The 13,482-nt window shown below is 32.9% G+C and overlaps 2 protein-coding genes across 7 annotated transcripts; both read left to right on the top strand.

Moving 5' to 3' along the window:
- Positions 1-125: 125 nt before the first annotated feature.
- On the top strand, positions 126-6,822 carry LOC137812662 (YTH domain-containing protein ECT4). Of its 6 annotated transcripts, none has more exons than XM_068614822.1 (8): positions 126-423; positions 1,250-1,287; positions 1,585-1,711; positions 2,405-2,481; positions 2,568-3,083; positions 4,357-4,878; positions 5,336-5,548; positions 6,064-6,822. In XM_068614822.1, the coding sequence occupies exons 1-8, from the start codon at positions 381-383 to the stop codon at positions 6,430-6,432; spliced, it is 1,905 nt and encodes a 634-aa protein (XP_068470923.1). In that variant the 5' UTR covers positions 126-380; the 3' UTR covers positions 6,433-6,822. The 6 variants fall into 6 exon arrangements, with proteins under 6 accessions (XP_068470923.1, XP_068470915.1, XP_068470947.1 ...); XM_068614814.1 differs by having other exon boundaries at positions 149-423; positions 1,576-1,711; XM_068614846.1 differs by having other exon boundaries at positions 189-423; positions 1,237-1,287.
- A 2,277-nt stretch (positions 6,823-9,099) lies between these two features.
- LOC137818725 (uncharacterized) lies at positions 9,100-13,482 on the top strand. The gene is made up of 6 exons (XM_068622302.1): positions 9,100-9,470; positions 9,743-9,887; positions 10,435-10,695; positions 11,597-11,678; positions 12,435-12,631; positions 13,123-13,482. The coding sequence occupies exons 1-6, from the start codon at positions 9,205-9,207 to the stop codon at positions 13,393-13,395; spliced, it is 1,224 nt and encodes a 407-aa protein (XP_068478403.1). The 5' UTR covers positions 9,100-9,204; the 3' UTR covers positions 13,396-13,482.

Here is a 13,482-nt window from a genome sequence, read left to right as displayed (position 1 = left end):
AAATCTAACTAATTTTTAATGAAATTCAATTATGTTAAGGATAGACTTTATAATATATTTTGTAATTAGAATCTCCAACTTTAGTAATTGAATTAATTGATAAGGATGGGATCGAATTTATTTTTAATTGGAATAGATCTAGGTTTATGAAAATGGATAAAAATGAGATTAATTAAGAAACTAAGGTTGTTTCCTTTATGCAATAGAATCCGCAAACCCACCCTAATTACAAGCAATTTTATTGAACACACTAAAATAATTTAGATTTATTAGTAGGAGGTACTCCACCACACCACTAGATGAATAGACAGGTACTGTTCATAATTTGCATTTTGGTGAGATTCTTCTGCGGCTTTTGAAGATCTTTCCTCTTCAGATTCATGGCGGCAATCCAACCACCGCAGGCTCCGGATCGTACAACCGGTATGTGAACGCGATCAACTCCTTTATTCTTCTTATTCTTCTTATTCTTATCATCATCATCATCATCATCATTATTATATTTTCATCCAATTTTGACCTTCCTGAATTTTTCTTTTGAGACGAAGTAAATGATAAATTGAGATTTTTTTTTCATAAATGTTTATGAATTCAATAAAAAAAATATTGTTTTGGTTGTAATTGATGTTTGATGTTCGATGCCCATTACTTTCTTTTCTGTTCCGCCTTAAACCTTGCATCTGGGTAAGACAATCGTTAGTGATGTTGATCTGGGTATCTTAATTTTCTGTGTAATGAATGACACCGTCCCTGGTGTTATCAACAAAACAAAGAATTGTGGACTCTCGCTGTAATCCCTGATGGGATCATCGTGGTCTTAGTAAACAACTCATGTGTTGGGGTGGATTTTGTTGGGGGGCTGGGGGGTTCAGGAGATGAATTGTCCCGCTTTAAGTCAGACATCTCTGTGTTGCAAATTTCGTAATTATGGTTTCAATTATCAACGGCACTGAGAGACTACAGTCTGAAGGATAATTAATTTATTTTTGTATGAGATCTATTACACTTCATTTTATGGTTCCATTTCTTTCCAGCAATTCTGTTTTACTGCGCCCTAATTCACTTGCCTGCTGTCCATTCTAAAGTATATTCACACTCTTTGGTTTGCATGTGTGGATCTGTGTGCATGTAGTTATTAATTCAGGTTTTGCTATCTCCAAATTTAGCTTTGGTTGGTCAATTATCTGTACTGCTACTACTTGTGTTTCTAAGTTCATACTGTCACTGAGCATATAGATCATGCATGCAGAAGAGATACCAGCCGAACCAGATAACATGAAGGAGCAGGTAGTGGTTCTCTAACTCGTACAAAAAGTATTCCTTTCACTAGATATGCCCCTGATCAATACATATAGGGAAGGGATCAAGTCACTCCTCATTCTGATCTTTTATTTTAATCTAATTGATTCTAATAAGATTAAGAAAAAATAAAAGGTGAAGATGAGGAGTGAGTAAGTCTCCTAAAGTTGCTCTATAACTTGATCCTTCTTCACACACACACACACACACACACACATATATGTCCTATTTTTTTAACTTCATTCATCAATACCTGAAAGTTCAATATCTTCTAAGTCTTCTCAGGGTACAGTGACTATAGGTCATTCGAGGGAGACCACAAGTCAATCAGGATCTTTAGGTTCGGGTGGAGATGTTCCTCTGTATCCTCCTAACGTGTATGCTCCCCAAGCCCAGGCTTTCTACTATAGAGGTTAATCTTCATTTCTGCAAGTCCTTTCCATTTTTTGAAAGAATTATCACTATACTATTAATTTGACCAACCATCTAGGAATTTCAGTTTTATTTACATGGCTTTTAAGTTTTTCATATATGTGGGCAAAGCTATTGTAACTTCCTCATGTTTATGTGTTACTGTCCTTGACATTTTGAAATAAAGTACTGAAATGGTACTATCCTTTCGAAACACAATATAGTAATGCAACACTCGCCTGAGTTTTTTATCCTTTTGCATCCTATTCAACATTCTTCTTGCATTACCGGTCTACTGCATAGGTTACTCACTTTCACCTTCACATTCTTTCAGTGTTATCTATTTTGTGAGCATTTCATGGCACACAAATGTAAAAAATCTATTGATGCATTAAATTTTAATTATTTTTATAATCAGTTTGAGTTTGCAAAAGTGTGAGATTTAAGATCAATTTTATTGCCTTGGAAGTAAATGGAGTGACTTTGTTCTAATGTACATAATTTAGTAACGACACTTCTGTCCATTTTTTTTTTTCATACACCACATGTAACTACCAGATAATTTTCAAATTGCAAAGTGGACATTGACTATCCCAGTTGTCTTATAGTGCTCAGTGTGCTTTATTGTGAAAAGTTTATTTGGTAACTGTTGTTGCTATCGCTGTTTTCTAATTTTTAGTGATTCTACTTCCAGGTTTTGACAATGGCAACGGTGAATGGGATGAATATTCTTCATATGTCAATACTGAAGGATTAGAAATTGGATCTCCTGTGAGAATTTCTCATCTCTTTTTATTTGTGCATAGTGTTTGTTTGCAATGCTTAACACAATATATGTTCTTTTAAACATTTTTTAGGGTGTCTACAATGAAAATCCATCACTTATTTTCCATTCTGGGTATGGCTTCAACCCACAAATGCCTTATGGACCATATTCCCCAGTTACCACACCTTTGCCTTCTGTAGGTGGAGACACACAGTTATACTCCTCGCAGCAATTTCCATACACTGGGCCACCTTATTATCCTCAGCTGATTCCTCCTAGCTTATCATATCTCAATTCACCTACTCCAGTTTCACAGCCAGAGCTCACCAACCTGGTAGGTATTGATCAACAAGTTGATAACATGTTTTTTGGACCAAGAGCGGGCTATCCATCAGTGGGATCTTTTGGTAGAGGCAGCTTTCCTGTAGCACCTGGTTCCTTTGGCTTTCATGAATCCCAACAAGGATTTGAGGGATCAAGATCTGGTGGTATATGGTCAGATTGCTCAAAACCCTCAGAAAGACAAAGATCTTTGATGCCTTTATCGCCATCTGTTTCTCCACGGCCAATGGGTTCACTTGGCTCATTTGGGCCAAGTGTTGGAATGGTTTGTTCAATAACTTAAGCATAATTGTGCAAGATATTACATATTCTACTAACTAGTTGAGATTTTGGATAATCAGTGATTAATCTTGCTCTTCACTAATTTATATTTATATATGCAAATTTGAATAATAAGGGTACAACTTTGATAAATTAGAGATAAGGGCTACAACCTAGGACATACTATATGCTACAAAAGCAACTTTATAAAAGCTATACAACATAAGATGATCATTATTTTCACCTTTCCTCAAGCTAAAAAATATAAATTGTATGCATCGAGCTTGGAACATATAAACTAAATTCTAGTTCCTCTGAAGGATTTAGTTCAAATATTTGCATGTTGATCACTAAAGTTAATGAACTCACTACTAATATCCTTGGATAGGATTTTTTCTTGAATAAAGTGATAATCAATTTCAATATGTTTATTTTTTTCACAAAAACACTAGATTGGAAGCAATGTGACGGGCTGCTTGATTATCAGAATATAACTAAATGTGTTAGACTTTACAAAATTTCAACTATTGAAGTTGTTTGATCCACTAAGTTCACATGTAACTAAAACTATAGCTTGATATTCTGCTTTTGCACTTTATCGAACAACAACATTTTTTTTTCTTGCTTCTCCAAGAAATAAGAATTCCACCAATGGATACATAATACCAATAGTAAAGTGTTTGTCTATAGGATATCATGTCCAATTAGCATACAGTAAAAAACTTGACTATTTCCCTTATCCTCGTACAAAAATTCTTGTCTAGGAGCTTTTTGGTATACCTTATAATGCATATAACAATTCCTTAGTGATCAATGCGAGGATCTTGCATGGATTGGCTATCAACAACAACAACAAAAAAGATCAGATATTGTAATTGTGAGGTAGATGATTTTCGTCACCAATTTTTCACCCTAAACCTCTCTAAGATAGGTTCTGATACCATATTAGGAAGTGGGTTTAAGCTTAATTCAACCTCACAAAATTGGTTTATTAGGTGAGGGTTGTCCTCCATTTACATATTGTAAATTGGTTTTAACTCTAGTCAATGTGGGATCTCCAACAAATATTATAGAAGTAATGAAAAGTGGCTGGTATTAATGTATTCCAATAAATTCTGAATTTTGGTCTTAAATTAACCATTGCTTGTTTATCATCCATGCATGATGAAGTATTACTATGCACGGCAACAATGTGAAACAGTAGAAGTTGCCAGAGCACAACACATTTATACATTGTCAATTTTATCAAATACTGATGACTACTCTGTTCTGTGTAGGCCTCTCATCAACAACAAACATTGTATGGGTTTGGATCTGGTTCAAACTCTTATGGTAGAGGCTACCTGCCTAACCAGGGCTCCAGCTTTGGAGATACTTCTATTTCCAATCTTAATGACAGGAATTGTGCTTCTCTTGAAAATAGCAGGAGGCAAGGGCGGCCATCTGCATCTCTTTGCAATTGTAATGGTACTCTTGATATCCTTAGTGAGCAGAACCGAGGACCAAGGGCCTCAAAGCTGAAAAATCAAATTTTGGCTGAAAAAAATTCTGTGGATAATAGTAAAAATAGTGCATCTATTGCCAAGTTTCAAAATGAATCACTCAATCGGTCAGATTTTTCCATTGATTACAAGGATGCCAAATTTTTTGTCATCAAATCTTACAGTGAAGATAATGTTCACAAGAGCATTAAATATGGTGTCTGGGCTAGTACACCAAACGGAAACAGGAAGTTAGATGCTGCATATCGCCAAGCAATGGAGAAGCAAGAGGCCTGCCCTATATTTCTCTTTTTCTCGGTAATTATCTGGTATTTGTAACTATTTTAAGTCCAGATATCAGTGCTACCATTTTCAACCTATTGTAACTATATATTTCTTGTCCTGTGTTGCAGCAAACCTGGGTTCAGAGTTTTCTGTAATTGTCTTAATTTCTGTTATAAAAACATATGATTGTGTATTTGAGAAATAACTGCCTTGTTTCACAGTTTCCTAAGATAGCTTTTGCAAAAATATGTGGTTATTTCCCATGAAAAGGATCTCCAAACAATGATTCAATGGGTTTAGTTCTTGATCTTGTATTCATGGCATTATATTGTTTTAGCTATAATGTTATGGAGTAAGGCATTTGACATCTCTTGACTGATATTAGGTTTAAAATTACTACTGAAGTACTAAAATTAATTTTGTGTTTTTGCTAGTGTTTCTCTAATATAAGATGGCTGCCATGAAATTTTTTTGCCTCATCTATTTCCAGGTAAATGCTAGTGCTCAGTTCTGTGGGGTAGCTGAAATGGTTGGACCTGTCAATTTTGATAAGAGTGTGGACTTCTGGCAACAAGATAAGTGGAGTGGGCAGTTTCCCGTGAAGTGGCACATAATTAAAGACGTTCCAAACAGTCAGTTTCGTCACATTGTTCTTGAAAATAATGATAACAAGCCTGTGACTAACAGTCGAGATACTCAGGAGGTAGAATCAGGGGTCTTTCACTATCTACGAATTTATGAGCATTCTTTAAACGTTTTACTGTTTTTACTCTAATTTCATACCATGTCAGATTTGAGAGGAAGACTGAAATGATTACTGCAGGGTGTCAATGAAAAAACTTCTGACAATTGAATGTCGAGTTACATATTACCTTGAGAAACTTTCTCATACTTGTAGGCAACCTAAAAGTTATTTTTTGTCCTGATTTGTATGTTCACCTTGGTGTTTGGAATTACATTTGTTATAGCTTTGCTTGGGTCATCTACCAAGTTTACTTTTTGCCACTTGTTTTGTCTTTAATTAGTTTTTCTCATAATTATTGTTTCTAATTAAAGTGGTGATAGACCAGTTAGGTCAATTTAACCTTAGATCCTAGGTATTACTTTATTCTATAAACTTCCAAACTAATTGTAAAAATCAGTTTATTATGTGCTATTAAAAATTGCATGATTGCATGCTACTGATTTGTTGCTCCTTTATGATTTTAAACTTGACAGGTGAAGTTGCCACAGGGTATTGAAATGTTGACCATTTTTAAAAACTATGAAACTGATGTTTCCATCCTGGATGATTTTGATTTCTACGAAGACCGACAGAAGGCTATGCAAGAACGGAAAGCAAGGCAGCAAAGCAGCATGATGACAACTGGGTTAGTTGGAGAAAATGAACATAGGAGTTCTGCTAACACTACTGGTGATTTTATGAAGCAGATGTCGAAGAGTTTTGCTCTAGTTGTCCGCTTAGATGAGAATAACAATGAAGTTGCTGCAGACAGAGATAGTTTAGTCTCTCATGGCCCTATTGGAAACGTAGTTAAGTCTGATGATGGTCAGTCAGTGACGGCCTCTCCAACTCAAACCAGTTAGGAAGACGTAGCAGTTGTGCCAGAAATGTTGCTTCACATTTGGTGATTGAAAGTTGGAATCATCCTTGCTTTATCTCATTTCTTTTTTTCCAAACAAGGTAGCGATGCTGTTGTTATTCAAGTCCATGGAGTCTATGGGGTTTCTAAATGAGGTGTCCACTTAAGAGAATGGGTTTCATTTCATGTAGAAGTGTCGTTTTGCTTTAGTTATCCCCACCCCTCTCCCCCTCAAAACAAATAATAATAACTTCTGTTTATTGGAGTATAGGTTAGATTTTAATCACCACTTTTGTTTAATAATTTCGTGTTAAGATTGTTTTAGGCGTGTTTCATTTGTAAAATTTCCCAGTCTTTACAAGCATTTTAATAAAGGCAGCAAATCCCCTTGAAATTATTGTTATTATTATTATTTTTGTATATAATGCAATCCACATGATAATCTTCATTTCATGCAAGAGAAAGAGAAATTGGAAAACTTGTCTTTTTGTTTTTCGTGTTTGATTTCTTAAAAATGTTATTTGCATGCTGTGGTAGACTATCTTCAGATTTGATAAATATCTTTGTTTTTCTTTTCACTTTCCCAACTAGATTTCCTGAAAAATGCAGGAGACAATTTTTCCTCTTGGTTCTCTTTCTTTTATGCCATTGCTGACACCCACCCAATCGTCAATTAATCTTATATACATGTCCTAGTATGATTGATAGTTCTCATTTTGGGATCAAATTAAAAGAAAATTCAATTTTAGCGAAGAGGCACTCTGATAATAGAATTATACTGATTAGTACCAAGAAGATGTAGTATAAAAGTAGTGACTTTCAAATTTTCCCACTTAAAGTTTATAAAAATTCAATTTTAGTGAAGAGCACTCTGATAATAGTATTATACTGATTAGTACCAAGAAGATGTAGTATAAAAGTAGTGACTTTCAAATTTTTCCACTTAAACTTTATAAAATATGTGTTAATCCAATGTAAAATATGTGTTAATGCAATTCAAGTGCATCTATTCAATATCTCCTTATATTCATGCATCTACTTATAAAATGTTTTTCTTTTACTTCTTGAATTATTGAATTATGCGTCCAAGAGATTAATTAAAATAATATGAACTAACCAAGAAATTCAAATTAGAGAACATAATTGAATCCTCAACTTACACTTGAGAATAACCTTTTACAAAAATCATATTTCCAAAAGATCAAAAGAGTAGAATAAACTAGTAAAGATCATTGAAGAATCGAAATTTTTATTGATCAGAATCTCAACTGAATGGAAAACTGCAAAAGAATCAATTTAAAAGATTTAGCTTTTCATGAGGAAGACGTAAACAAAATAAAAATAAAATTAAGTCTAAAGTGTTATTTAACTATGAAACCTTGATGCAAACGTGATAAAACGGATTGAAACATGATACCTTATTCTTTCTCAAAAGTTACTTTTATAATCTTTTTTTATTGGAAATGAGAGTCTATCTTGAGATATTCTTTTACAATTATCAAAGGTTTTTTTTTCTATTTTAAATTATCAAGCAAATATCTTTCATCTCGATTAGTTCCAAATTCCGTTATGCCTTCTCTTCTAAATATTTTATTTCCAAACTCAGTTCAGATTTTCATATTTATTGTAATTAAACTCAACGCTGCTATAAAGATATTTAGAAAATATTTGCTTTGAAAATATGATTTACTCTATTTATTGTGCGTTTAATATTTCTAATTTCAAAAATTTGAAAGAATATCTCTAAAGAAAGATATATAAAAGTGTAGAAAATAACTTCCTAATTTAGTTGAACACATCAAAGTATAAAAAAAAAAAAAAATATGAACCGGATTCAGTCTAAATTAATAAATTATATTGTATTAGGTTCAACCTAACTTAATGTGAGGCTAATGAACCACTTTAATAAAACATTAAAAAAATCTAAAAGGTAAAAAAAATAAAGTGTATTTTTAAAATTTAATTCTTGTAACTATTTTTAATTTTTAATTAGTAATTTAATATATAAATTATAACATATGTATATGTTTTAATAATTTACTATATACTCATGTACCGATCCATTAGTTTATAATTACTCAACCTAAGTTTATATGATGGAAATTTACCTAAGAGTTGTAAATAAAAAATAGTTCAATCAATTTTCATACATTTTTTTTGTCTTCACGTTTTAAAATGGTAATGTTAGCAATGATAATCAAACTACCGTATAGTCTTAAAAAATTTGAAAAATTAAGACAAGAAAAGAATTAACAGTTTAATATATTGTATTGTTATTGTAAAAAAAATAAACAAACTAATATATTAATGATGAACTAATTTAATGAAAAACAATTGTAATATAGATACAAATTTGAAGAATCAAACTAAAAAATGTTTAAGTATTTTATTATATATTAATAAATATTTCAAACATTATATAAACATTTTTGAATTTAAATGGAACGCATCCATAGAAATTGAAAGATAACGATAGTACTAAATATTCAAAATTGTATATAATTAATTTAAGGAAATTTAAAATTTTGAAATCCTAAAAATATATTTAATTAATTGAAAACAAGGTGAGGCTTTATTCAAGAATTTTTGTGATGATAGGAAATTGTGATTATTAATTAACGTGGTGCACTATTTTCTGTTATTTATTTATTTATTTAATTTTAAATATAATAAGAAAATAAGAGGTAAGAGGGAATGAGAAGGAAAACGGGTAGACGCAAATGAACGAGAGTAAGAGAGAATTGAGAGGAGAAGTGAAAGAGTGAAAGAGTGGAAAATGATGATGACGATGACGACGACGATGATTACGGTGACGACGGTGATGATGGCGGTGACGACGGTGACGACGACGAGTAGTGTGTTCAACATCTATGCCTATGGCGCGTGGGGAATCCTTTCGTCTGTTGCTCTGCTCCTTCTTATGTTATTGCTTTGGCAGCGTAACAGATTCTTCTTCGCTCCATCTCCGTCTCCATCTCCGTCTCCGTCTCCGTCTCCCTCCGCTTCTTCTCTCATCACCGATTCTATCATTTCAAACCCCAGGTCTCTATTCCGCCTCCGTCAATTTTGTTAAATAAATTCACTATTTCAATTCCAACTGCAATTATCTTTTCTTTTTTATTATTTTTGCCTTCTTCAATTTGATCTTTGCATTTTTCACTTTTAATTCTTTGGCATAAGCTCTTCGTATTTACCTCTAACTGATTTTGACTGCTTTTAAGCTACAAACAAAATAAACCTAGGTTACTTCAGTGTTGAGTCAGGTGTATAATAAGATTATTTGACGATGTGGAATTTTTTGTCTACTCTTGCAGAACCTCGAATTTTGTGACAGATGCTGATTTGAAATTTTTAATGGAGATTTTGGATGAGAAGCTCAATGAGAATGATAGATGGGAGGATGTTCTGGATAGAAGAAACGATCGTTTGTGCTACAATGTGAAATGCTTCAATCCTAAGGTTTATGCTCTTATTCATTTTTAACTGGATTGCTGACTTGAATCGATTATGGTATTTTCTGGGAAAGTTAACACGTAACTTCTTTGTTTTAATAATAATAAAATGTTGCTTTCATAATTGTTTTTGGACCTGTTATCTGACGTTCATGTAGCTTTAATGGTTATATAGTTAATAAAGCATCTCCGTATTTTTCCCTTTTCTCTCTCACATGATGTGCTGGAATGCCCAGGTACAGACACAAATGCAGAGTCAAACCATCCTCTGGTGCACTTTGTCCTCTAATTAGCATATTCTTCTATAGTTCAGTTGGAACTAATTGAGTCCAAGTTAAGGGAAAATAGAATTTTAGTTGATAGTTTTTCATGCCCTGTTCATTTTTTATTAAATGATAAATAGTAATGTCAGGAGGTTACATTCTTGTTCTGTTCTTTCAGTGTGTAATCTTAATTTAGATAACTTCTGATTTATTAACTATATGCATATGAAAACAGAATGGTTTTGGAAATGATCTATAAACTACATAGTTGTTTCTCTGATGATGTTGCAGAATGGTCCCCTGAGATATTTGAGCAAGACTGTCTTCAAAGATATTTCATCTGAGATGCTGAGAAACTTCTACATGGACAATGATTACAGAAAACAGTGGGATAAAACAGTGGTTAAGCATACTCAACTGCAGGTAGACAAATCTGATGGTACTGAAGTTGGTCAAACAATTAAAAAGTTCCCTCTTTTGACGCCTAGAGAATATGTACTAGCTTGGAAGTTGTGGCAGGGGAGTGATAAAACATTTTACTGTTTTATAAAGGTAATGCACCAATTATGGTTTTTAATATAATAGTAATGTGAATAATTGCTTTTTACTGCTGATTAGTGTCAATGAACAACATTGTATTTGTGAATTGTGATTACTGTTAATGCCCCATATATTTGTGTACTGTGATTGCATTAATATATGAATGTTGATGCGGCTATGTCTCTCCCTTGCTCTGTTTATTAACCTTTTCCCCCTATCATTTAAGAGGATGTAGCTATGTAGGAATGAGGAAAAAATAATGATCAAGTTCTTAGAAAATATACTGGTCAAGAAATTAGAGATCCAGATTATAACTTTGAAGACACTATTGTTCACATGTAAAACTATCCCCTGGTAATTATAAATATTTTCTCTGGGTTTTTTTCTTCTTCTGCCAATTTGGAGATTTATTTATTGGGATTTGTGCACTGTATATTTGCATATTGCAAAATAAAAAATTGTGGTTTCTCGTTAAATACAATTAAATAGAAGTTGTTACCCATTGCAAGTCCTTCATACTTGGTTAGGGGAAACTTTCGTATGCCTTGTTGCTATGGGCAAAGAGTTCAGCATGTGTGATGCATCCCTATTCTCCATCCTTTAACGTATCTGTTGATATCTTACAGATGGTGTGTGCATATTTAGACATATGCAGGTCCTATCTCGAACTTATCCCTTTGCTTAATGATAGTTCCAAGGGAAATACAGTGACAAACAAGGCATATAGAAAATTGTTAGAAAATACAACCTTTGTTTATGAAAGAATGTGATAATTGTGAGATTTCTTGCTACTAAATTACTAATGTAATTGAGGAGGCATACAAATAATTGTTTTTTATTTTTTTTTATAGAAACTGTATTTTTTTTTCAATGCAATGACTACTTTTTCATTTTTTATCATGAACCATGTTAGGAATGTGAGCATCCCTTGGCACCACGGCAGAGAAAATATGTACGCGTTGAGCTTTTTAGATCTGGCTGGCAAATAAGGGAAGGTAGTGTCTTGACATATTCTAAGTTTTTTCCGTCGGTTCTACCTGGAAATGGGAACTTTTCCTTTAATGTTTTTGAAAAGTACAGTATATTAAATCCACTCTACTTTCTAAGTTGCCTAGATTCATTGTAACTTGGGAAATAGAGTTAGAATTTATTAGCCTAATTTTGTATATTAATTTTATCAGTAATTATTGTCTACATAAATTGTTAGGTTGAGTATTTTTTCACTCAAGCAATTTCCTCAAATACCCCAAATTATTTTCTGCTTCCTAAATTCTGTGGAGTATAATTGTAAAAGTTAGTAGAATTTAATTGGCATCCTTAACTACACATATTCTTAGGCTCTTGATAATTGAACTTTTTTAGTCTTTCAAGGTCGTGAAAGATTATATAATATTTAGTGTGATTTCTTTCTAAAATTTCTATTCAATTGAATAATGTACTCACGTATTCATGTTCCAATTGAACACTTTCATTTTTATTATTCTCAAAGAAGATTTTTTCTTTCTTTTTACCAAACATATGAGGATCCAATCACGATCTTCTAATAAGAACAAGAAAGAAGATCAAGAAATCTTTCGCCATGACAACCTATTTCTATCTCTGCACATTTATTCAGAATTTGGTCTGTCAAAAATCTTTCTTTTCATTTGCAACCAGTAGTACTCATGTTCTCCATTTAAGCATATATTTCATTGCCTCAACATTCTAGCAATGAAAGTACTGTTTTATGACTGGCATTTAAATAATTACAGTACCTGGTAGCAATGCCTGCGAGATCACAATGTTTCATCAAGAAGATGCTGGTTTAAATGTGGAGATGGCTAAGCTGGCTTTTCGCAAGGGCATATGGAGCTATGTATGCAAGATGGATAATGCACTTCGAAGATACTCTGTTACAAACTATCATTTATCAAGTTCAGTTACCACTTCACTTAATTTAATGCAGAAGGTTAGTGCTGCTCTTCACATATAATCATTTTACTTCTTTCCTGGTTGGATTTCTGATGCCTTTTATCATAGTCTGGTTGATTTTCTAATGCCTTTTCATAGTCTGGTTGAATTTCTGTTGCCTTTTCATAGTCATCAGAACACTGCTTGGGGTGGATTTGCTTTAGACTTTGAATTTGTTCTTGATGTCTATTTATAACACCATTATCCTATTAAACAGCTCCTATTATAAAATCACACATTTATTTTTGGGATGATGACTAGGTATGTTTCTTCAGGAGTTAAATTAAGTTTTTGGATGATGGCATTGTTCGTATTATTCTGGTCATATTAGTGGTTATATTGTCAACTATATTGGGCCTTTTGATTCTTCTATGGTTATCCAGTCATTTAAGGTGTATTTGGGTTGTATTTAATAGTTCTTATGTTAAGCTACGGAATTCAAAGTAGATAAATGTTCGTGACCAGTAGTCCCTTCCTTCTTGTGTGCAGGTACCGGCTTGCTTGGACACTATTACGAGTAACGTATCTCCACCACGTCCTGCTGTTTTCCATGATCAAGTTACTGTTGAATCTCAAAAGCGGATGATCCAGAGAAGGCCATCTAGAAAGTTTATAGCCAATAGTTTGCTGCTTCTAGGAGGTGCTACTGCAATATGTCTTTCTCGTGGTCACTCTAGCCTAGGTGCTAAAGTTGCCATAGCATACGTTTTAACAAAATTTAGTAAGCGTGGTGCTAAATCAAACCAAAGCAAACAAAGTTGAATGTAAGATTGATTTTATTTTATTTTAATATTAGTCTCCTTGTATTGAATAATCAAAGATTATATATAACCTTGATAATGTTAATAA

Source organism: Phaseolus vulgaris, chromosome 10, assembly GCF_000499845.2.
Source record: "Phaseolus vulgaris cultivar G19833 chromosome 10, P. vulgaris v2.0, whole genome shotgun sequence".
Taxonomy (NCBI): domain Eukaryota; kingdom Viridiplantae; phylum Streptophyta; class Magnoliopsida; order Fabales; family Fabaceae; genus Phaseolus; species Phaseolus vulgaris.
This window is presented reverse-complemented; position numbering and strand designations above follow the sequence as displayed.